Raw genomic sequence first — 26,710 nt, forward strand, 5'->3', positions numbered from 1 at the left:
ATTTTGATGTGGGTGGAATGGGGCGATAATATAAAAAAGGTAGTTGTGTGAATGTGTAGGGTTGTAATGCACAGTGGTGGCAAAATCTCTATCCATCAATATGATGTTACGTCACGTTAGCTGATGATGGAACTTCAGTATGATTTCTGAGTTGTGTGAAACCCATTTTCAGATGGGGCAACCTGCCAGAGGAAGGATGAGAAGATAAAGGGTAGAAATGCCTCATAAAAAAGCAATGAAGTTCGTCGGAGGAATGCAGAACAAGTGAAAAGAAGCTGAGCAAAATGGGAATGTGAATGCAAAAAACGAGTGCTGAAAAAAGCAGCAGCTGTTCATGCCACCCCAAGCCCAGGACTTCATACAGGGAATGCTTCTAAAGCATTTCCATTGGTGCAAAGTCTGGGCAAAGCTATGCGACACATCGGAAATGCAATACCAACAAGAAAGAGCAATCAGATTGCAGACACTCACCAGGACATGTGTTTTGTGGTTTTTAAAGCTTTTGTGTTAAAACAAATATGGTGGCCAAACCACGTGACCAATGACATATTTTTTTTCCCTCCACCAATTTATCCAAAGACAACGCTCAAGAAATTTCATCTTGATCAGATGAAGTTTTGAACTTGTCGAATTATCAAGTCATAATGGAGGAACCTATGAAATCATCATTAACATGCGTTATTCCCCATGGATAGTTCCTTACAATAAGCCATGTCTCATTTTTTTTTCTATGCAGTGCTTTCGGAGATAGAGGTGCAAAGTTTTTCATTTTTTCCTGGAGGGTGCCCCAACCACGTGACCTATGACGTCATAATTGTTAAAAATTCCACAGGAGGAGGTGCACCTATGGTAAAAATTTCCTGTCAATCGGATGAACGGTTGCAGAGAAAATCATATTTATTCTGTGCGGACAAACAGACAAATGAAAAATCACTCAGAGAGCGAAACTTGGCAAAAGTGAACAAAGTAAAATGTGTTACGGGATCCTCCCCTATCCCCTGGTCTCGGTAAACCTCCGAACCCCGAGAGGGTCCCCGGCAGAAAGATATGTTATCCTGTGGTGAAAACCAATAGTGAAACCACACCAATGATTATAAATGAACAAACTTGTATTATAAATCACACACAGGTAATAAGGTACAGCAAATGGCCATTAAGAGTGCACTCTATATATCTGTTATATACAGTCAGGTCACTCACAGCGCGGCCGGCGAGTGCAACGACACTCCTCAATGTCTCTATGACTTTTCCCAAGGCGAATAGGATTCGCTCCAGCGGTCGATGGAACGAAATCCGGTCGAAGCCCGAATCTCGCTCTCCAGTCGATCTCTGAAGTGTGTACAGTGGGCAAGGGTGCTCTTCCCGCCAAGCTGTACAACGGCGCCCTCCAGAGGCGCACCTTCACCGCTCCCTCAGCAAACCGCAACGTAATTGGAGACGAAGCGGTCGCACACACCCATCCCGGCAGACGGTAGGATGTTGGGGTGAAGATGACACGAAGCAAACCTTCACAGGTGTCCGACGCACGGGGTGCAAGATGGCCGACGGCTCTGGCTTGAGCTGATGCAACGAGGCGAGGATTCGTCGGAATCTCAGCGCCCCAAATCTGACTACGCAGATTTCTCCACTCCAGCGAATATTCTTATCGCCGGATGTCCCTTCCAGGAACTCAAAATCCCCTCGCGACTGTCGGTAAACCTCGCTCGTTCTGGAGCGCGTCTTCTCCGACTTTGCTCGCGCCGCTTCTCCCTCTTCACCTCATTGTCTTCTCCTTCGGCATCCTGTATCATTTTAAGTTGACCTTTCTTAACTTTTAATAACTGTTCATAAACAATAAACCTTAGGAAGACAATAATAGTACGTAAAATCCGAAATCTTTCACGTGTAGGAAAACCACAATAACGGAAGTTACGAATCCGTAACAAATGGCACTCGGTAGAGGATCCTTTTGACCTCACAAATAATTGGTGGTTGAATTATGTGACCTGATATGCAAATCGTCTTCAAATTTTAAGCTAATTGGATGAAAATTTACAATTTTAGAAATTTGGCATATGTCCTTTTGGCCTATGTTGACCTCAGAAAATAGTTGGGGGTTGATTTCAGTAAGCTGATGTGCAAATCCCATTCAGATTTCAAGTCAATCGGATGAAAATTGAGGATTTAAGAAACTTGAGAAAAGTGGTTGACCTTAGGCCTATGTTGACCTTTTGGCCTATTTTGATCTAAAAAATAGTTGTTGATTGAATTCAGTTAGCTGATATACAAATCATATTCACATTTCAAATCAATCAGATGAAAATTGAAGATTTTAGAAATTTGGAAAAAGTGGTTGACCTTAGACCTCTGGGGGAGCAAAAATTAGGCCTATGGAGAGCCTTTTGGCCTATTTTGATCTCAAAAATGGTTGGCAATTGAATTCAGTTCGCTGATATAAAAATCCTTTTGAAATTTCAAATCGATCAGATGAAAATTGAGGATTTTAGATATCTACTTATGTTGACGTTTTGGCCTATGTTGACCTCAAAAATAGTTGGGGGTTGAATTCAGTGACTAGATATGCAAATAGTATTGAAATTTTAAGTTAATCAGATGAAAATTGAGGATGTTAGAAATTTGAGAAAAGTGGTTGACCTTTGGCCTATGTTGACTTTTTGACCTCAAAAATATATAGGATTTTGTCGGACCATGAACGCTACCATTTGGTGAAGTTTCGTGAAGATCAGTTTAAAATTGTGACCAGTAGGTAAGTATAAATGAGCAGACAGACAAAGAAACAAACACACACACACTCACAAACCAGAGGGATCAACATACTTGTCAAAACAAATTTTTTTTGCCAAGTAACAAACGTACTCAAATGCAATGCCCTCTGCTCTGGCGAGGGTAATAAGTCCCCGGAGACAAGTGTGCATTGTCAAGAAGCTGGCAGATAAGTTTGGGATCAGTGTAAAGCGAGCACATTCAAAACGCACAAACCCAGAGATGGCAGAAACTGAGGAAGCCATCTGGAATTTTTTCCATAGCAACAAAAATATCTCGCCAGAAGCCCTGGGAGGAAAGACTACATCACTGAAGAGAGGTGGCAAGCAAGTAAAATTGCAAAAGAAAGTCCTCATCATGACAGTTATGAAAGCATTCAAGCAATTAAAAAATCTATATCCTCATCTGAAAAATGGCATGTCAAAATTCACAGCACTGCGGTCAAAAAATGTTTCTATCTCAGACAAGAACCATAATGTCTGTTGTTACCAACACCACAAGAATTTCAAGATGTTCTTGAATGGTATCCACAAATATCTCCCTCATCTGCCAAATGCGGAGGCATTGATTGAAATGAGTGTTTGTGGCTGGAACATGAATTGTTATACAGGGGAGTGTAGTGACTGAGTTGATCTGTTTAGTGCAAAAGGTGATGCTGAAGTCCCAATCGAATACTTCAAATGAATGACCAACACTGAAAGGAGGCCGTACTACACGTGAATGAAACGAAAGTGGAAGTCATAAAGCAGTTGGGATTCATGTGAAGTCACGTGGACGTAGCTAAGACCCAGCTGAGGGAGATCAAGGTTCTGAAGGGGCATTTGGCCGAAGATGAAGCAATACTGCAGGAGGATTTTTCGGAGAACTTTAACATCAAGCAGCATAATGAGATCACATCGGCACACTGGGTGTCAAATGAGGTGACACGCATCATAGCTGTCCTGAATATGGCAGAAAGCAGATCTTTCGTGATGGTTAATGATGAACTCTGTCATGATAAATATGCTGAGGCGATGTTCAACCGAACTTACTAATGGAGAGTTTCACCACTTGCTAATGCATCAAGACCTTACACATTTTTTCTGATGGTGCAGGGAGCCAATTCAAAAACCGAGCAGTTAACTGACAGTCAAAAACCTGAGTTTTGTACAAAGTTTGTACCAACTTTTGTACCAAGTTTGACTTGGATCCCCCCTCTTTTTTTTTTGTATACAGAATCGAGGCTCGTGAAAGAGCTAACATTTATCAAACAAACAAATCAAACAAACAAGCAAACAAAGTATATAAAAAGGGGAGCGGTAGACAAGATGGGGAGAAAAGGGAGGAAGCACACAAACACAACATTTGAGAGCAGGGACATCAGGAGATGTGTGGGAGGCAGAGGGCTTGGGGGGAGGCAGGATAGGTATAAAACGCAAGGACACCAAGGACTTCCAGGAAAGAAGTTGGGATTTCAAAAAAGAGGATTTGGGGTGAAATTAGTGGGGGTAGAAAAGATCAAGGTTTTGGATTGGGGAAGATAAGAGATGGTGGTGAACAGCTGTTTTAAAGACCTGGAGGGAGGAGTGGGATTGAAGGGAGTGAGGGAGTTTGTTCCAGAGGCGGGAGAAAAGAGGAATGAAAGAGTGAAGGTGAGCAGAGAGCCAAGATTTCGGCAGTTTAACCATCAGAGGGTTGCTGGCAGATCTTGTGCGACCTGTAGGAATATTTGGGGGACAGAGCACAGAGAGAGCTGGGGGTGCAAGGCCGGAGAGGAGTCGGTAGAAGACGGAAAGACCACCAACCTGCCTGCGGTGAGTAAGTGAAAGGCCCTCGGAGATAGCGTCATCGCGGGAGATTCCAATGATTCTGAATTCTGATACCTTCAGCTGTTCTTAGGTTTTTGATACCACGATAACTTGTCACGGACAGACTGACAACCCAAAAACATAATTTTTTTTCTGAACATATTTTTTAGTTTAGAACATATGCATATTAGAGGCATAAAAATAAAAATGCGCACGATGAAGGGTTTTGTAGACCAATCCAGTGGATGTGCTTTGCTGCAATATTCACAATAATAAGAAAGGTAACAGTGATAAAAAAAATTAACTGTTTTATAGCATGTATTTTTCTTCCAAATTCAAGGATTACCTTTGAAATCAAACTGAAGTGTGTTCTTCAGAGAATCATGCAAGAAGAAGAGGCATCCAAGAGCCTGCAAGACAGCAATAATAAGATAGTGATGAACATGCTAATGATCTTCAAATATTATCGCAAGGTTTAAACTAGAGCAATGCGACTGTTGCCAATATGCCTCCACATAGTCCCACAATGGGTAGATGCCCTCGCTCACTGTCCTAAAAATAAACAAGTTTGATTTAAATCCCTTCAGTCGTTTTCAAGTATCACATTTTCACCAGCCGAAGCGGTTTCAGAGAAGGGATTTTTTTTAAATATCGTCTTTCAAGCTAATATGGCTGCTATACCACATGGCATTTGACCTTTAAAAATGTAGACTCTGCATATATGGGTAGGAGATCACGTTTGTGAAGTTTCGTGTTGACCGGATAAGGTTCATATTTCTATCCAAGATGGCTGCCAAACCACGAGACCTTCGACATCATCATTTTTCAAACTACATGTAACAGGGTGTTCGGTGATATTTGTAAAATTTCGCATCGATAGGGTAAGCTGTTTCAGAGATATAATTATTTAATATTTTCCTTCAATCCAATATGGCTGACACACCATGTGACCAATGATATTTTCGTGGTCATCTTTTAATCACCATGCCGAGTCAATGACACACAAAGTTTCGAGTCAATCGATTTGGTGGTTTGAGAAGATGTTTTTTTGAGATTTTAGGTTAAATCCAATATGGCTGCCAAACCATGTGACCTATGATGTCATACATGTAATATTTCAATACAAATGGGTCACAGATCATATGCATGCAATTTCAGATTTTTAGGATAAGGCATTTGATAAAAAATATTTAAGGTTGGTATACTACTTCACCTATGATGTCATCATTATCATGCTTTTGTTCCCCATTGGGAGAACTTGACAATGTGCTGAGTTTCAAATTTTTCCATTCAGTGGTTTCCAAGAAATAATTTAATTATTTGCGTTTACAAATAATCCAAGATGGCTGCCATACCACGTGACCTATGGCATCACAATTATCATAAAAACATTCTGCATGGGCGTCACTCCTACCCTGGAAGTTTCGTCTCAATTGGACATGTGGTTGCTGAGAAAAGCGAGGTTCAGCCCATACGGACAGACGCACAACCTGAAAACAATGCCTCCGGCCACCTTCGGGGGCGGAGGCATAAAAAAAGCGAGTTTTCTGGCCCTTCTGACAATGCTTTAATGCCATACATGATCAGGGGTCTCAGTAAAACAAGTGACTAATCATTCAATAGCTGGTGCTATACTCCAGCTCAGAAAGAATGCAGAAATAACTAGACCGGCACTCAGTAGAGAGCATACTCGGTTGAGAGCATACTCGGTAGAGAGCATCAGAGAGCCTGGTGAACCGTTTACGTTTTGTATCCCACTGATGGGCCGGATCTGGATTCAGACCTGAACCAAAAATCTAATCGGCTTGTTATTGTCACCGAACCACCTCATCCACCAAGTTTATTCATAACTCGTCCATAACCTTTTAAAATATCATGTTATATATCGCTTTTCACCCGATCTCTCAATGGTGATGCATCATTTAAAAATTAAATACTTCTTGTAGCTGAATCCATATTCAGATCTTCACCAAAATCGAAACGATTAGTCCTTTCACACACGCACAACCATTCCACCATCATCCAAATCCGTCCACAACTTTTTCAGAGATCCTGCTATGTATCGTTTTTGTCCCCATCTCCCAATGGTGAAGAATCACTTTAAAAATTCGAGTAGCTGGATCCGAATCCGGATCTTCACCAAAATCTAATCATTTCGTCCTTGTCACATACGCTACATCTCTGCCAAACTTCGTCCGAATCCATCCACAACTTTGATATATCTTGTTCACAAACGGACAGACAAACGGACAGACAAACAGGGGTGAAAACATAACCTCCATCCACCTTTGGTGGCGGAGGTAATGAAACAGCATCAATATTGACAAATGATATTTGTTGTGTTGTGACTAAAGTTTATTCACAGCATTAAAAATATTGGGGTTGAAGGGGGTCAACCGGGGGTCAAAGTGGATCCAGGTTTGACCGCTCAAAATAGGAATTTGCTTTTTCCTCTGAAACTACACACACTATTTCGATGAAAAAGGTTGTTCATGGCATTAAAAAAAAAAAAATCTGGGGGTTTATGGGGGGGAGGGGAGGTCAAAGTGGGTCCAGGTTTAAACCCCCAAAATAGATATTTGCTTTCTTCTCTGAAAATACACATAATTTCAATGAAACTTCACCACAACCTTCACCACCCGTGATGTACCAAAGTTTGTTCATGGCATTAATTTTTTTTTGTCCCTTTCGGGTTATATGGGGAAGTTGCCCCCCAAAATAGGTATTTGCTTTCTTCTCAGAAACTACACATGCAATTCTGATGAAACTTGACCACAACCTTAATCACCTATGTTGTACCAAAGTTTGTTCCTGGCAGAAAAAAATATCGGGGTCTAAGGTGGTCTTTGGGGTGGGAGGTGGGAGGGTGCCCCCCAAAAATAGGTCTTTTTTGTTTGTTTAAAGTCTTATGATTATGTTAGTATGATTCGACATGCTACCCTGTCTTCTAGCAAGCATTGAAATTGGTTTAAAATACCTTTAGTCAGTGCAGTATACTGTTTATTCCACGAGGACTAGGTGATGCCCCTATGTTCAAGTTAATTATCTCACTACCTGGATGGAAATTGGAAATAAAAAGGGCTCCATTACTTTTTGTGCATTGACGTCATGAATCACCATGCCGAGTTTCAAAACGATCAGTTGAAGATGAATGAATGAATGAATGAATGAATGATCGTTTTAAGGCCATTTTCCCCGCTAGAGCGGGGGTTAGCCTTGCGGGCCCCATGACAATCATGGTTCCCTGTTTGAGGCAATGTTTTTATGGCTGGATGCTCTTCCTGACGCCAACCCTTGGTCACGCTCTTACGATGTGCAGGGATACGGTGTACCTATTCTAGGTCGGAGTGCACACCGTGATCATTCATCCCAGCAAGCTGGTACTCAATTTGCCGACCTCGGAAGGATGACAGGCTGAGTCAACCCCCTTGGCGATTCGATTCAGCGATCGACCGGGATTCGAACCCGGGATCCTGGGATCCTAGGATCCCAAGCCGGCACCCTAACTGCTAAGCCAACACCAGGCGGATCAGTTGAAGATGTAGGGTGAAAAATTGTCAATGGACCCACTGACTACCAAAACCTGACTGACTGACTGACTTGTGTCAGTCGACTTCAGTATATCATTATGGCTTTGAGAGCTAATTTCGACTCTGTCATAGATGAGCTAAAAATGTGGGGAGGGTGTGAGGAAAAAATAAAAAATAAGTAAAATATGGGGCCAGCAGAAAATACAATTTTACCCTTCTACCCTTCTACCCCTCATGCATCTTTGCCCCCAAGTTAACATAACACATGGCAGGTAATGGACACAGGAACCAACATGGGGAGAAGTGAAACAGCCACAAACCATACTTTATGAATAAACATTTTGAAAATTTCTAAGATGTAATCAAAAGCTGCAAGCATGCTTCTCTCCAAGGAAACGACACTCGAGTAGAAATCTACTGCACTTCTCTAAACACGTGCAAGCAATTATTTTTGCCATGCATATTTGGCCTCCAGCCATATAAGCACAACCTCTCATGACAAGATTCACTGTCAGGTTGAAAATATTTGCTTAAAATTTCAATCCAACAACACTGACCATAAAATATGACTTCCTGCGCTGTTGCCAGATGTTTTCCCATCAATAATGCCATCAGAAAAGGATGCAAATAAGATATTGGAAATAATTCCAGAAGCCAGCGGTGGCCCAAAATAAATTTAAGAATGCCGGATGGCAAATAATTACCTTTATTTCCTCTACAAATTAGCAAACCAACATACAAAATGTTTTTAACTATTGCTTTTGTGCTTTTCATGAAATTAAGCAGAGCAAACTTATTTTTTGAACTAAAACATCTGACAGTTCAAGAATATGTTCAAGAAGCACCAAACTCTAACAAGAGGCCAGCGGTTTTCAATTCCAATCTTGGCCAAATAAAAGCAAAGAATAAAAACGTTACATGCTCATTCCTTGTTTGACACAGCATTTAGAGAATAGGCACAGATGAACCTGTGTTTTAAAGGCTGCTGGCTAGATGTCCCACCACCCTCACACTTCTTTGCTTCCACCCCTATCCCACAACCACCATACTTTACGATGGAGCTTTGGTTTAAAAATAATAATAATAATAATAATAATAATAATAATAATAATATGTAGCTGTAAAGAAATGTGCACTCTAACCATACATGATAACATTTCTGAACTGGATGGTATTCATAGAATACTTACCCTGCGCAGTCAACTTGGTGCGAGGCAACTCTTGTTTTTGAACGTTTTTTTCTTTTCTTTTCCTCTTTGATCCAATATGACTGCCAAACCAAGTGAGCGATAACATCATAACTAGATATCCTCTAATATAATTGTTGCATGGATCACGCTCAATAAATTTCAAACTGATCAGACTAAGCGTTGTCCATATTGAATTATGATGTCATAATTACGGCACCAATGACGTCATCGTTACCAACACCTATTCCCAATGTGGAGTTCTTCACAATGAGCCACGTTTCAATTTTTTCCATTGAGCGGTTTTGGAGATAGAGGTGCAACATTTTTCGTTTTTTCCAAGATGGCACCTGTTCCACATGACCAATGATGTCATAATTATCATCAGAACAATTCTACAGGAGCCGCTCCTATTCTGAAAATTTCGTGTTCAACTAACAGTTGCAGAAGATTTTTTTTTCATACTGATCAGATTAAGCGTTGAACTTGTCAAATTATGACGTCATAATGGAGGCACCTATGACATCATCATTATCATATCTTATCCCCCATGGGGTGTACTTGACAATGAGCCATGTTTCAATTTTTTCCATGAAGCGGTTTGGGAGATATAGAGGTGTAACGTTTTTCCAAGATGCCGTCCGTACCACGTGACCTATGACGTCATAATTATCAGCAAAATAATCTACAGGCAGAGGCGCCCCTACGGTAAAATTTCATGTCAATCGGACCAACGGTTGCCGAGAAAATGCATTTTTAAAAGGCAGACACGGCACACGGCAGCAACAACAACCGATTGTTGGCAACCGATAAAAGGCAGACACGGCAGCAACCGATTGCTTAAGCCCGCATTTCGCTTCGCAAGCGCAGGGTAACAACCATTTCTGTTTTTGTCATGATCAAAATAAAGACCAATTACTGCACAACAAAGACCAATTACTGCACAACAAAGACCAATTACTGCACAACAAAGACCAATTACAAGGAAGCCCGCCATTAACACACACACACACACACACACACACACACACACACACACACACACACACACACACACACACACACACACACACACACACACACACACACACACACACACACACACACACACACACACACACACACACACACACACACACACACACACACACACACACACATAACCACTTAAGAGAGGGTCTATCAGAAAAAAAATTGAGGTTAGGCTTAAAGGTGAAAAACTCTGCTATACACTTCTTTGTAATTGAACATTTACATTAGACTGAGGCAGGGGTAGGAGTGGGATTGCAAATGCGTCATTATTAAAAAAAGAGAAAAAAAAAAAGGCTAAGTGCTTTCAGTTTGGTTTTACTGTGCTGCTCAACATTGCCCCCACCAGAATCGTGATGTCATTAAGTGGTCATCAAGTTATTGTGAAAGTTACAAACCGTGCACTTGCTGCAATTTTGAGAAAATAATGGGATATTAAAAGGTGCAGAAGGCAACTCTCAAGGTTGTCAGCTTCGAAAGTCATTAGGCACACACTTGGTTTAATGTTCCAAGTAATACTTACATTTACAACCCGCATTAAAACGAGCTTAACAATATGACATGGATTATAAAATTGCACCGTAATGAAGTCAGTTGTGATATTTGGAAAGATGGTCAAGGGAAGCACCTGGGAAGACCACCATAATAAGGTTCTTTGAAAAGACATTTACTATCAAACCTGGACAGGACCATTTTGGTATGCTTATTGCTACTCGGAGAAGAAAATATATTTTATATTCATGTGTAACTATTAAATGTACATACAGTCACATGAAAAAGTAAGTACACCCCATGTAAAGTTTTGACTTTTTCAACATATTTCAACATACAGCTATTTGATCTTCATTTCAACAATATTGATAGATAAAGGTGATATAATATAACAAATATCATGAAATATTGTTATGTCTGGGGGGTAGAGCGAAATCTAGAGCTAGGTAGATCTGTATAGGTAGGTATTCGACTGTCGTGGTAGGGAATCTACCTGTAATAAGTTATTTATGTTGAGGCGGTTGTCGGGGTAAGATGTACGATTGTGGATCTACCTGGAGATTCGAGTGTTAAGTAGTAAGGGATTAAAGATAACGCCCCTGTGAGTCTCACCTAGTGGTCAAACCTTTGTCCATTATGGCACTGCAAACCACATAAACACTAGTTAGGTCCTTAGCGCAACATTAAATAATTCCTCCCCTTTGACATGACTTTGGAAGAAAACAGACAGGAAACCAGGCCAAAAACACCGCCAAAATCGGCGACCACAGTTTACACCTCCGCACGGCCTACGAACTTGGCATAGCACATGCTATGACCGGTGACCACGAATGGGGGGGGGGGGGGGGTGGTTGGAGCAGCAGTGGGCGTGCTCCTGGATGAGCCGGCGAATTGTGGGAGGCTCTGATTGGCTGAGGAGTGCGCCAATGTGACGTCATCGGCCAAGGATATTATCGAGGGCAGGACGCCATTCTCAGAGTTGGCTGCCAGCAGTCCCGGTGTGAGTTGAGAGCAGAGCAGTTCGGAGGCGCGCTGAACCGAGTGCAGGCGAGACCAGTCCCGGAGCGAGTTGGAAGGACGAGGCGTGCAGTCGTACCTGCGCTCTCTCTCCCCTTTTTCGCCATTCCTCTTGGTTTTGGAGTTTGTGCTCGCGTTGGAGGTCGTCGACGTGTGGTGCTTTTGGTGCGTGGTGCTCGGCCTTGTGGGACTTGGAGCGAGGGACCTCGTGGTGTGCGATCGGGCTGAAAGGAGCGGTGTTGGACGGCAGCCACAAAGACGACGAAAGACCAGATAAGCCCGCATCCGCGTACATTTTGAACGACGTGACGTGTTCTTTTCGTAATTCATCTCCCTCGTTTTGTGTTTGCTATCAGTCGTGTGGGGACGTCCCGATCTAGGATATTAGATTTACCGGCGCGTGCTTTTTCACTGTCTTTGCTTTTATTTAATAAATCCTTATATTATTTTCTGTATATATCTGAACGCAGTTTTCTGGGTGTTTGATTTTAATAGGAAAGGCCGCGGAGCTTTCGCTGTCCCGCCATTCCGCGCGTTTGTACTTGATTGTTGATTGGAATCCGCTATTGAGTTTTCGCCTCGGGAGTTTAAAGCCTCGTCATCGGCATCCGCAACTTTGATGTTAATCGGAGTTGCGCGACAATATTTACATTTTGTAGTCCATTGTATAATTTAAAAAACATCAATGCAAATTTCACATGGGGAAAAAGTAAGTACACCCTTGGCTCGAAAATGTGGTATTGCCCCCTTTGGCAGAAACAACCTCAAGTAGGCATTTCTTATAACTGTCTACAAGTCTCTGACATCGTCTGGGAGAATTTTTTGCCCACTCCTCCATGCAGAATTCTTTCAGCTGTGCGATGCTTGAGGGGTTTCTTGCATGCACAGCTCGTTTCAAATCCCCCCACAACATGTCGATGAGATTTAGATCCGGGCGTTGACATGGCCATTCCAGAACCCTCCATTTCTTTCTTTTCAGCCATTCCTTGGTGGATTTACTGGTATGTTTAGGGTCATTGTCATGTTGCAAGGTCCACCTTCGGTTGAGCTTCAACTTTCCGACAGATGGCCTCATATTATATCCTCAGGCACCCGCTGGTACAATGAAGAATTCGTAGTGGATTATATGATGGTGAGCTGCCCAGGCCTTGATGCAGCAAAGCTGCCCCAAACCATAAGATTTCCACCACCATGCTTTACAGTTGGTATCAGGTTATTGTGGTCAAATGCCGTCTTTGGTTTTCGCCAAACATGTCTTCTGGTACTGTGGCCAAATAGCTCTACCTTTGACGCATTTGTCCAGAGCACATTGTTCCAGAAGTGCTGGTCTTTGCCGAGGTGTTCATTGGCAAACTTTAGTCTTGTGTTACATGCTCCTCCCCGACCCCCTGGTCACGGTGTACCTCCGAGCCCCGAGAGGAGTCACGGCAGACAAATGTGTTATTCTGTGTCAAAAATCAATGGTGAAACAACACCAATTGTTACCAACAAACAAATATTGTATTAAAAACCACACAAGAATAACAGTACAACAATAATAGTAATCAAGAGTACAATCAATATACAGTATCTCCTATGATGTTACCATCAGTTTCGCAATATATAACTCACTGTGCTCCAAGTGAGTGAAACAAGAACATTCCCAATGTCTCTTTCCCAAAGTCGATCCCAGCTCCAAGCCAAAGCCGATCCGCTCCAGCGATCGCCAGAACAAGGTCGAATCGAGACCAGAATCTCGTTCAGATGAAAGTCAGTCACGCGGCCAAAGCTGCCCAAAGGTGCACGCGGCCAAAGTGGCGCAAAGGGTCCCGCGGCCAAGCTGCACCAAGGCGCACTCAATGCGACTGGGAAATCTCACCCTCGGGTATGGACTCTCACGGCTCACAGTCGGCGAACTGCAAAGTAATCTTCAAAATCCGCGGTGCGCGCGCGCACGCACGCACACACATACACACACACTATACGTCTGAAAGTGGTGAACATGTTCGAAAAGAAACGAAACTGCGAGCGACGCACAAGTCCTGCGCGAGTCAAAATGGCCGACGGCCCGGTTTCGTGGCGCAACAGCACGGCGATGATTCTCTCCTGAATCGATAGCAAAACCTGACACGCAGGTTAATCTGTCACAGAGCTAACCACTCTGTCGAAGGAATCCCTTCCCAGGGAAACCCGAAAATTCGCTAGTGACTGTTGTTCGCCAACGATCGCTCCGGACCGCAAATAGCTCGGCTCCTTCTAGCTTCTTGTCAGACTTCACTCGCTCCGCCCTTTTTCCTCCTCCTCTTCCTCTTCATCGACATCCGGTTCCCGTTTCATTTTAAAACATTCCTTTTACCTTTTGACAATAATAATTGCTATTTCCCTCAAACCACAATAATAACAATACATGGAACCAGAAATGTCTCAAGTGGATGAAAGCCACCACAACGCAAGTGACGAATCCGTAACACTTGCCCTGATGTTCTTTCTGGACAGCAAAGGTTTCCTCCTGGCACACCTTCCATGGAGATCAAATTTGTGCAGCCTCTTTCTAATGGTAGACTCGTGCACTTTGACATCAACAGTGGCAAGAGCTACCTGTCGGTCCCGTGATGACATTCTGGGGTTCTTAGAGACTTCTTTCAGCATCATGCGGTCTGCTCTCCGGCTGAACTTGCTGGGGTGGCCTGGCCTGAACAAGTTGGCAGTTGTTTGGAATCTTCTCCACTTGTAGATGATCTTCCGGACAGTCGAATGATTGATTTCAAATTGTTTGGATATCTTTTTAAATCCCTTCCCAGACTCGTAGGCATCTATAACCTTCTTTCTGAAGGCCTCAGAGAGCTCTTTTGATCTCGGCATGGTGACGCCGCACACTTCAACAAGAAAGAGCAAAACAAACTAAATGTCTGAGGTTTAAATAAGACAGGTTCCTCCGAGATCCTCTCCAACGATGTTCTAATTATTTGCACCTGAGCTGGTGCACCTGATTCTAATTTTAGGTATTTGAAGTAGTGATAAATGTAGGGGTGTACTTACTTTTTCCACATGCGAAATTTGCATTTATGTGTATTTAAAATATACAATGGACTACAAAATGTAAATGTTTCATGATATTTGTTATATTATATCACCTTTATCTATCAATATTGTTAAAATGAAGATCAAATAGCTGTATGTTGAAATATGTTGAAAAAGTCAAAACTATACATGGGGTGTACTTACTTTTAATACATGAATAGAGATATAGATGCATACTTTATATTGATACACATGTGCACACACACACACACATACATACATACACACATACATACATACATACATACATATATATATATATATATATATATATATATATATAAAACAGTTTGTGTGTGCGTGTGTGTGTGTGTGTGTGTGTGTGTGTGTGTGTGTGTGTGTGTGTGTGTGTGTGTGTGTAATGTTACCGATAGACTCCTAAACGGAGAGGCTCACGTACTTGATATTTGGCACAGACATGGCCATTGAGCCTGGGACGAACATGGCCGACCTAAAAATTTATTTCATAATATGTTTTTACCATATTTTTATCTCAGCGCGAAATATTATGACCGGAATCTGACCGGAAGCAGAGCAGCGCGCCGATTCGCTCAGAGCGATCACGTGATGTTCGTTGCCGCCATTAACTCAGTTACGCGTTCGCACGTATTTCAGAGCGATTGCGTTTTTGCCGGGTACTTCTACATGATTAGCATTTAGCATGATTTAGCATGTTTCACATAGATTTGTTTTCAGCGAGCAGAAGTACCCGCATTGTACGAATAATATATCGATAGTGCCGTGTAGGGCGGAGTGATGCCGCTGTGGGAGGGACCGAGCAAGGTCGCTGTGCCTTAACTTGCCGCCATTAACTCAGTTACGCGTTCGCACGTATTTCAGAGCGATTGCGTTTTTGCCGGGTACTTCTGCATGATTAGCATTTAGCATGATTTAGCATGTTTCACATAGATTTGTTTTCAGCGAGCAGAAGTACCCGGCATTGTACGAATAATATATCGATAGTGCCGTGTAGGGCGGAGTGATGCCGCTGTGGGAGGGACCGAGCGAGGTCGCTGTGGGCGGGCCCGGGCGAGATCGCTGTGGGCGGGGCCGAGCGAGGCAGCTATGGGCGGGGCCGAGAGAGGTTGCTGTGGGCGGGGCCGAGCGAGGTCTGCGTTAGTGCCTTGCCGTTGCCTGGTATAAAAAGATGGTGCTTGATGCTCTCTGCGTCAAGATACGGACTTGATGTCCGTATCTTTACAACAGACATTCCAATGATGATGATGATAAATGTAATACCACTCAAGGAAGGCCCACAACTCGAGTGGGAAAAAACAATAAAATGAACAAAAATACGGGGAAGGAGAAGCAACCACTCAGAAGAATGACAGAAAATCATTTCCCTTAAATGTACCGTGTTCACCAACCAGCACGACCAGATACAGGACACCAAAATAATTTCCCTTACACATATCGTGTCCACCAACCAGCAAGACCATACCACTTACCTCTGGATCAAACTGTATTGCAAATATTCAAACGGTTTTTACATGCTGCCATCTCCTAGCAACCAATGAAATTTTTCAAAAATATTGTAGCTTCACTTTTCACGGAGTATGAGCGTTCTATATATTTTAAATTCAGTGCGCCCGACTCGCTCACGTACTTGATTTGTGGCATAGACATGGCCATTGGGCCTTCACGGTGTAATTTGTGCGAGGCTTTTGTCCGAGTGAGCTTGAGTCGAGAGGGCGAATGTACGGGTTGGGAATGTACGGGTCTCCCTTCCCCCGCCCCGGCAACGCCGGTACTGGAGGGCGTCACAGGATCGGTGAGTCTCCAAAATCCGCTTCCTGCTGTTGCGAAGATTCAGGACGATATCGCGATTGTTGTGCTGCTCTCCGACCATGAGAACTGCAACGTCATTGTTGACTGGCCCTCCCCTTCCCTCCCCCTTCCCCCCTCCATCCTCCCCTCCCCCCTCCCTCCCTCCCTCTCACCCCTTCCCCCTTCCCCTCCTCTCCCATCCTTCCCCCCTCTTCTCCCATCCTTCCCCCTCCCCCCCCCTCACGTTTTTTTTACACGGAATGCCGGGTACTTACCCCCCCCTCTCCTCCCCCTCCCCCCCCCTCTCCTCTCCTCCCCTCCCTCCCCTCCTCCTCCAATGCCGGGTACTTCTGCTAGTATGTATATATATATATATTATATATATATATATATATATATATATATATATTGTTGCGGATATGAGGATTATGTTTTTTTTTTATTGTGTTGTATTGTATAGTAAATTGTTGTAAATATCACCCTCTGTAAAATGTAATGATTCCTTGTAAATACCTCCGTAGTGTAAAGGTCAAAGGGCGTCCCATAATTAGTCCATAAAGCATACACGTCAGCCAATCATAGATCTCCCCCTGGTTGATAGTTATATCTTTATTATGTGTATTAGGGTAAGGCCTTGTCTCCCATTAAGATGACACTCCATTGCACCAAGTGAAATAGAGTAGATTCCTTTCACTTTCCCCTTTCATCATTGCCAAGCCTCGATTGCCAATTACATCCCCTCCAAAACCACCATTGAACATGTGCTCGGGTCGGGGGAGACGGGCGTGCCCGCCCGTCCTCATCAAGGGCGGAGCCAGAGGGTCGCCGCGACCAACCAGGGCCGAGGTGAGCACACCGATGGGCGTGTCCTGAAGGCCGGCGGCTTGATCGCCGGAGGCGTTATAAAGGCGCAGCGCGCAAGAAGCAAGAGTGTGGTCGGTGGTGAGGAGTGATTGGACCAAGAGAGAGAAAGAGTGGTTGGACCAAGAAAGAGAACAGAGAACATCCAAGGAGAAGACATCCCGGAAAGCACAAAGCCTGCTATTCGTCGCCTTGCTCGCCAAGGTTGGACTGAGCAGTAGTTAACAGCAAGAAGCCTGTTGTAGTCCTGGAAAAGCGCGCGACGTCCACCGCCGCAGCAGCAGACGACAGCAGCGCGGGGCCTTGACGGCAGTGCCGGAGCAGGGCCGCGAAGGAACGGCGGCGGTCAAACGCACCGATCGTGCTGCAGTACCATTGGACCTTCCTCTCCCTCCAGCCATCCACCTCCTGCCTTTCCACCCTTCTTGTGTACGTGAGTTTGTTTTGTTTGTTCTGTCCCTGGGTTAATTAAGTTTGTATAAGCTAGGTTGCACTGTGTCTAAAATCTTCTGTAAATTATTTTCTTATCTTTCCTTCTTCCTTGGTTATTTTGAGCCTGTAAATAGCAAATAAATTATATTCGTATTTCCAACCTTTTTGTCTGCTTCTTCTTCACATCCGTGTCGCCTTAGTCTTTTCCCTATTGAATATCTGTGGCGCGATCCGGCCAACGTTCGGGAATCGGGTTAGTCGGGGTAACTGTACGACCGCGGGGCCATCCGCTCGGCAAACACAACATCTTATCCGCGGGCCGTAACAATATATATATATATATATATATATATATATATATATATATATATATATATATATATATATATATATATATATATATATATATATATATATATATATATATATATAAAATAATATATAATAATGTATAATAATGTATAATAATATATATATATATATATTATATATATATATATATATATATATATATATATATAATAATAATAATATATATATAATTATATATATATATATAATATATATATACTAGCGGGGTCACCCGTGGGAATCCCACGGGCATGGATGTGTGTGACATTTCGACATATTGAGTTATATGCTGCACATTCATTTTTACAAAATGGTTACTGGCAAGTCATCAGATCCAGAAATGGTGTGAATTTAGTTATTTCACATAATATGTGACCCCTCACTCCTCTCCACCTGACACTCTCCTGTCTCCACCTGACACTCTCCTGTCTCCACCTGACACTCTCCTCTCTCCACCTAGCACTCCTCTCCTCTCCAAACCCTCACATCCCTCTCCTTTCCAATCCCTCACCTCTCCAATCCCTCACACTCCTCTCCTCTCCAATCCTTCACACGCCTCTCCAATCGCGCCTCACACTCCTCTCCAATCGCGCCTCACACTCCTCTCCAATCGTGCCTCACACTCCTCTCCAATCGTGCCTCACACTCCCCTCCAATCACTCCTCTCCAATCGTGCCTCACACTCCTCTCCAATCACGCCTCACACTCCTCTCCAATCGCGCCTCACACTCCTCTCCAATCGCGCCTCACACTCCTCTCCAATCGCGCCTCACTCGCCTCTCCAATCGGCTTTCCCCGTCTCGTTTCTCTCCTTTTTCTCCCGTCTCGTTCTTTTTCTTGCTCCAAATCGGCCCGTCGGAATCGGAAATCGGCCCGTCTCGCCCGTCGGAATCGGAAATCGGCCCGTCTTGCTTTTGTGCTTGTGCGTAAATAAATTGTGTTCATGACACCATTTCTGGTGTTGGGCTAGCGGCTAGGGTGCCGGCTTAGGATCCTGGGTTCGAATCTCGGTCGATCGCCGAATTAATGCCAGGGGGGTTGACTCAGCCTGTCATCCTTCCGAGGTCGGCTAATTGAGTACCAGTTCACTGGTAATTCCCTGTTTGTCGTTGAAGGCGGCAAAAAGGGTTGGCGTCAGGAAGGGCATCCGGCCGTAAAACATTGCTTCAAAAAGGGGACAAAAAAACAACAACTACCACGGTCCCCGAAAAGGCCAACCCCCGCTTTGCGGGGAAAAATGGCCTCTAAACGGTGGTTTTTACACCATTTCTGGATCTGATGACTTGCCAGTAACCATTTTGTAAAAATGAATGTGCAGCATCTAACTCAATATGTCGAAATGTCACACACATCCATGCCCGTGGGATTCCCACGGGTGACCCCGCAAGTTTGCATTGACGTTCGTCGATGGACTCGTTCGCCCGTCTCATTCGTTTTCTTGCTGCATCCTGTTCAAGTCTGCGTTCTTCATCGATCGTCTCATTCATTTTGGAAATAGAAGTTTCCACGCAGCGCATGAATTGTCACGATCCTCAAGAGGAATTTGTCTCGTAATCATCAAATGATAAATGGCAAGTAAATTATATTGTGGAAAATTAAAGATTTCAAATAAACCTATTTAAAGTGTATTCGCACATAACTAATTTTAAAAAACGAAGAAATATCTCTCGGTAATTTCCTGAAACATATTTTACTTCCGGCTAATAATGTTGAATGAAATAAAAACGAAGAAATATATGTCGGCATCATTGTTGACGTTTTTGTGACGACTGTCATCAAACGAAAAAGTAATATATCTTAACGGAAAAGCAAAAGCGAATTTTTAATATATATCGACACGTTGCCGTCGGTGTCATGTTGGGCGGTGTATGATACACCATGACGCGATTTTTAAAAATATATCTCTGCATTTTCCCGCGTGTGTGGAATGTTCTCAATTATTGCTGACACCGAGTCCAAAACCATCGATAAAAATGAAATCATATGGTGAGTTAGATTGGAGATAAAGGCGTGAGAGAGACTCAATGGCCTTGAAGTTGAAGTTACAGGCGTTTGAGAATTCATTTCGTTCTATAAACGGCAACTTTCATCGGATTTTCTTCTCGTTTTTTTTCAACCGAGTCTAAAACTATGTTAGCGACTGTGAAAAATGAAATGATATATCGAATTTAAAATAGATATCGACACATTGCCGTCGGTGTCATGTTGGGCGGTGTATAATACACCATGACGCGATTTAAAAAAAATATATCTCTGCATTTTCCCGCGTGTGTGGAATGTTTGTGGAAAATTAAAGATTTCAAATAAACCTATTTAAAGTGTATGCGCACATAACTAATAAAAAAAACGAAGAAATATCTCTCGGTAATTTCCTGAAACATATTTTACTTCCGGCTAATATGTTGAATGAAATAAAAACGAAGAAATATATGTCGGCATCATTGTTGACGTTTTTGTGACGACTATCATCAAACGAAATAGTAATATATCATAACGGAAAAGCAAAAGCGAATTTTTAATATATATCGACACATTGCCGGCGGTGTCATGTTGGGCGGTGTATGATACACCATGACGCGATTTTAAAAAATATATCTCTGCATTTTCCCGCGTGTGTGGATTGTTCTCAATTATTGCTGACACCGAGTCTAAAAGTAAAACCATCGATAAAAATGAAATCATATGGTGAGTTAGATTGGAGATAAAGGCGTGAGAGAGACTCAATGGCCTTGAAGTTACAGGCCTTTGAGAATTCATTTCGTTCTATAAACGGCAACTTTCATCGGATTTTCTTCCCGTTTTTTTTCAACCGAGTCTAAAACTATGTTAGCGACTGTGAAAAATGAAATGATTTATCGAATTTGATTTGAAATAAAACTGGGGGAGAGCAAGACACCACGGGCCTACAAAACAGGACTCAAAGCTATGCGAGTTAATAAAATGGTGGATATTTGTTTATAGCCACTCCCAGAATGGGTGGAGCTATGGGTGGAGCTACTCTGCAAACCGAGTAAGCCACACCCCGGACAGACACCCAACAGATAGACAGACAGACAGACAGACAGAATCATCTACGGCTATTATAATATAGATATATATAATAATATATATATATAATAATATATATATATATAATAATAATATATATAATAATATATATATATATAATAATAATATATATATAATAATATATAATAATATATATATATATATAATAATATATATATATAATAATATATATATATAATAATATATATATATAATAATATATATATAATAATAATATACGTATATATAATAATAATATATATATAATAATATAATAATATAATAATATAATAATATATATATATATATATATATATATATATATATTGTTTCGGATTTGAGAATCCTGTTTGTAAATATCACCCTGTGTAAATGTAATGATCCTTGTAAATACCTCCGTTGTGTAAAGGTCAAAGGTCGTCCTTTTAGTTAGTCCATCGCATGCACGTAGAAAATCATAAGCCCTTCTAAATAGTTATTTCCTTATTCTATGTTAGTTTAAGGCTCTGTTTCCCATTAGTTGACTCTGCATTGCATCGAATCGAATAAGATAGATCCCCTTGTTCAAATTCCCCCAAAACCTCCATTTCCAACTGCGTCATTGCCATTCGCATTGCCAACTACATTTGCCGCCATTACGGTGAGGTCATCTCGGAGAAGAAGGTGGGAGGAGTCAACCAAGCGCCAGGAACAAGGCGTGGCTTTGCCAACGCCTCATCAAGGGGGCGGGATCGGTGAGCCCTCGCGACCAATCCAGGCCGAGGCAAGCTCACCGATGGGCGTTTCTAAAAGGCCGGCGGCTTGATCGCCACGCGCCTTATAAAAGGAAGTTGGGAGGGACTGCTTAAGCAGATGACCGAGGAAGCCCCCACAGGAGATGAGTGAGGAGTCTACCGCAGCTGAATCCAACGCAGCTGAGTCCACCGCAGCCGAGTCCACCGCAGCCGAGTCCACCGCAGCCGAGTCCACCGCAGCCGAGTCCACCGCAGCCGAGTCCACCGCAGCCGAGTCCACCGCAGCCGAGTCCACCGCAGCCGAGTCCACCGCAGCCGAGTCCACCGCAGCCGAGTCCACCGCAGCCGAGTCCACCGCAGCCGAGTCCACCGCAGCCGAGTCCACCGCAGCCGAGTCCACCGCAGCCGAGTCCACCGCAGCCGAGTCCACCGCAGCCGAGTCCACCGCAGCCGAGTCCACCGCAGCCGAGTCCACCGCAGCCGAGTCCACCGCAGCCGAGTCCACCGCAGCCGAGTCCACCGCAGCCGAGTCCACCGCAGCCGAGTCCACCGCAGCCGAGTCCACCGCAGCCGAGTCCACCGCAGCCGAGTCCACCGCAGCCGAGTCCACCGCAGCCGAGTCCACCGCAGCCGAGTCCACCGCAGCCGAGTCCACCGCAGCCGAGTCCACCGCAGCCGAGTCCACCGCAGCCGAGTCCACCGCAGCCGAGTCCACCGCAGCCGAGTCCACCGCAGCCGAGTCCACCGCAGCCGAGTCCACCGCAGCCGAGTCCACCGCAGCTGAGTCCACCGCAGCTGAGTTGAATTGAAATGGAGTTGAGCTCTAACGGCAGTTCGACCCGCGGCCGCGAAGCAACGCCGCCGTACGAACGAGAGTGAGGAGGGTCGGCGGCTGCTCACCTCGAGCCTTGCCGTTGACACGAGCCGGACCCGCACCCTTCCAGCCCTGTGGTCCCACCTCCTCATCCGTCCAGCCATCCACCTCCTGCCATTTCTGTCATCATCCCCGTGTAGGTCTGACTGTCGTCTGTTTGTCCGTGTTGTCCCTGGGAATAAGTAAGACTGTATAGATAAGTAGAATTGCACTGTGTCTTCCTCTTCTGTAAATTATTTTCGTTTCTTTCCTTCTCCTTGGTTCCTTTGATTGTGTAAATAGTAGTAATAAATTCCTGTTCCTTCTTACTCTGCCTTTTCTTCACATCCGTTCGTTTTAGAGGTTTCCACATTGAACACCTGTGGCACGATTTGACCAACGTTCAGAATCGGGTCTAGTTTTTGTTAATGGCTCGAGCCGCGGGCTGCTAATCCGCTCGGCAAATAACATCTTGTCCGCTGTCTCGAGCGAAGTTGCTCACCTACCTCGTGGAACTGACGGGAGAAGGGCCTTGGTAAGAGAGCTGACCAAGAACCCGATGGTCACTCTGGCTGAGCTCCAGAGATCCTGTGTGGAGATGGGGGAAACTTCCAGAAGGACAACCATCACTGCAACACTCCACCGATCTGGGCTTTATGGCAGAGTGGCCAGACAGAAGCCAAACAGTTCAATCTTGGTTTCATCAGACCACAGAATCTTGTTTCTCACAGTCTGAGAGTCCTTTAGGTGCTTTTTTGCAAACTCCAAGCGGGCTTTCATGTGTCTTTCACCGAGGAGAGGCTTGGAACCTCAGCAGGTTCAGGAGAAGCCTCAGGAGAGGAGAGGTAACAAGGCTGGGTTCAGCCTCAGCATAAGAGACGAATGCACCCTTTCAAAAGCAGCCCACCATTGAAGCAGTCAAGCACAGAGGCTTTTCTTAGCCCTACACCGCGAGATAATTCATTTGCAATTTCAAAATGGGATTCCAGATCAATAGATAAAATGCGCAAAACGTATGCTCATCTATTCCAAAATAAAGGGCAAGAAACACGACATTATGTGGGTGGTACTTCCAACGCCACTCTGGGAATTGTTCTATGACTCAATTCATAATGGGACTATTTTGAGCCCCCAAAAAACAACAAAGAAGAATTTTTTTAAATGACTTTATAAAGTTGATAGTCAAATTAAGTGCTCATATAGGAAAAATCTTCAAAAACCTATCTTATCTATTAATATGTGCTCGTCCAAGCCGTTTCTGCCAAAAAAAAAAGAAGCGAATAATAAAAAAAAGTTTCACCTTGTAACGTAATCACCTTGTAACTAATGATTCTATTTAACGAAGCGATTGTGTCATATAGAAATATTAAGCAGTAGGTGGAGCAAGAGGACGAAAAGGAAACAATAAATTGCCAAGCAATGTAAATATTGTTAAGCAGTTCCAGTTGAGTTATTCAAAAAGACTGATTTAATGCTGGAAAGAAAGCAGAATACATCTGTACTCCTTATGAACAGGCTCGTCGGGATGAGATTTTTATCAGTAAACGTTGATAAATGCTGACTTGAGATCACACTCACAGGTGCGGATGATGACTATGAAAAAAATAAAAATAAACCACCATTCCATCGTTTCACAAAATGCATAGGTAGGGGACAAAATAAATTTCCCGCGATGCAGCTGATTCTGAGGGCCTTTCACTCGCTCACCACAGGCAGGTTGGTGGTCTTTCTGTCCTTTACCGACTCCTATCCAGCCTGGCTCCCCCAGCTCTATCTGTGCTCTGTCCCCCAAATATTCCTGCAGGTCACACAAGATCTGCCAGAACCCTCTTTTGGTGAAACTGCCAAAATCAAGACCCTCTGCTCACCTTCACTCTTTCATTCCTCTTTTCTCCCACCTCAGGAACAAACTCCCTCACTCTCTTCAATCCCACTCCTCTCTCCGTGTCTTTAAAACAGCTGTTCACCACCATCTCTTATCTTCCCCCGTTAATTCACCCCAGATCCACCTTTTTGAAATACAGACTTCTTTCCTGGAAGTCTGAGTAGTGTCCATTTGTTTTATACCTCTCCCACCCCCCCCCCCTCCCAAGCCCTCTCCCTCCCACAGATTTCCCAATGTTCCTGCTCTCTACCGTTGTTGTGCTGTGTGATTCCCTGTCTCTCGCCATCTTGTCTCTCGCTCCCTTTATTATATGTTTTATGTGTCCTTTTATGTTTTTTGTGATTAATGTTAGCTCTTACACGAGCAGTAGATTTATTTAAATCTTGTAAATTTATTATTTAAAAAAAAAAAAAAAGCCCCGACAGCCTCCACTTGTGACTCGTTTGTAGTGATACTCCCCGGAATGCTTTTAAAGTGCACAGTAAGCGTTTTCTTTTTCTTGATCTCCGTTGCTCCGACTATCACTGGTACAATTTCAGCTCTCTTCAATTTGGCACCAGTATGCACATTTGGAGTGGCCGTAGATTCAACCTGCTTGTAATTATCATCAACTTTTCACATGCTTGCTTGCATTTTCCAGCTACATTGCAGAAAATGCTCGTTCATCATTTCCAATCTTCACTACCACTCAAAAATGAGGTTGAAAAGAAAATTGAAGTTCACTCCACCTCACTGCTATTAGGTACAGTACAATAAAAAAAAGCCAAAAGCTGCTCATAAATGTGACAAAATCTCCGAAAATGTCGTCTTGCTGGATGGAGGAAACCCAAGAAAAGACAGGAATCTCTGTGGATATTTGATGCAATAATAGAAGAAAAAAATGACCAAGCCATATGTGTAGTACTAAAACCATCTACAGTCTTTTGCTTTGAAGCCGAATACATAGCCCGTGACTTTTTTAAAATTCAAATCAATCACAGGAAAAGAAAAATCATCAAAACAAAATGTCAGAGGCTGCGATGTGTAAAATTATTGCAGGTCTGAACTTGCATTGTGACAACTCAGTAAAGACACCCTCAAGCCTACATTACCCCGATTCCAAGATTACATTACGTATGTAAATACTTGTGCATATAGACTTTAATTCACTACAAAAGTTTTGTTTAAAACAAACAAAAAATGTAACATGCAAAAAGCTTTTTTTGTTATAATTGCTCAAAGTAGAATATATTTTAGTTTAACATTGCTAAAATACCCAAATGGTGTTTACACTGAACCAAAACTAATTACACCAGTGAATGAGAGTAAACTAGCTTGCTATAGTTGATGGCAATCACATAGAATAGATTAGATATCAGCAATCTTGTTCAGAATATTCACCATTTATATTTCCTACAATACAAGCCTAATTTCAATAAAAATATACGTGTGAAAACTGCTCTTTCCAAAAGAAAATTGCACTCATCAGTGAGCAGTTCCTGAGAAACAAAGAAATAATTTTATGGTTTAAAAAAAGGATTGGTTTGCAAGGAAAAGAAGAAAAGAATGAGTACGAGAGGGAGGAAAAAAAAGATTTGAGAAAGGACATAGCCCCCGCCTCAAACTTAGCTCAGGTGCAAGTGATGTGGCAGGAGAAAGAGTGCCAATTGCTTGTCGGTATATGGAGGTGTCAGATTGAATCCTCTCTCCAGAGAAATCCCCGAGAAAATTGAAAAACTGTACACATTACAGACAACACATGCTGCCCTGCCCTTAGAGACAGCCCAAGATGAAGAGCAAGTGTGGGTGTGGCAGAGAAGCAGGCAAAAAAACAAAACAAAACAAAAAACAGCAAAGAAGGCAGTGAAACTATCAGGGTATTTCTTTAAAACACAAAAAAGACCGAATACAAGCTAGTAAACCTAGTTCAAACTA

At 43.1% G+C, this 26,710-nt stretch overlaps 1 protein-coding gene across 1 annotated transcript in view; it reads right to left on the reverse strand.

Moving 5' to 3' along the window:
- INPP5A (inositol polyphosphate-5-phosphatase A) overlaps nt 1-26,710 on the reverse strand; it is a gene marked incomplete in the record, with an annotated part of 188,074 nt that overhangs the window by 92,392 nt on the left and 68,972 nt on the right. The window contains 1 exon segment of the mRNA XM_078774340.1: nt 4,897-4,960. Coding sequence (XP_078630466.1) covers nt 4,897-4,960 — 64 coding nt within the window.

The sequence above is a fragment of the Myxine glutinosa genome, chromosome 3, assembly GCF_964187855.1.
Source record: "Myxine glutinosa chromosome 3, kmMyxGlut1.1, whole genome shotgun sequence".
Lineage (NCBI taxonomy): Eukaryota > Metazoa > Chordata > Myxini > Myxiniformes > Myxinidae > Myxine > Myxine glutinosa.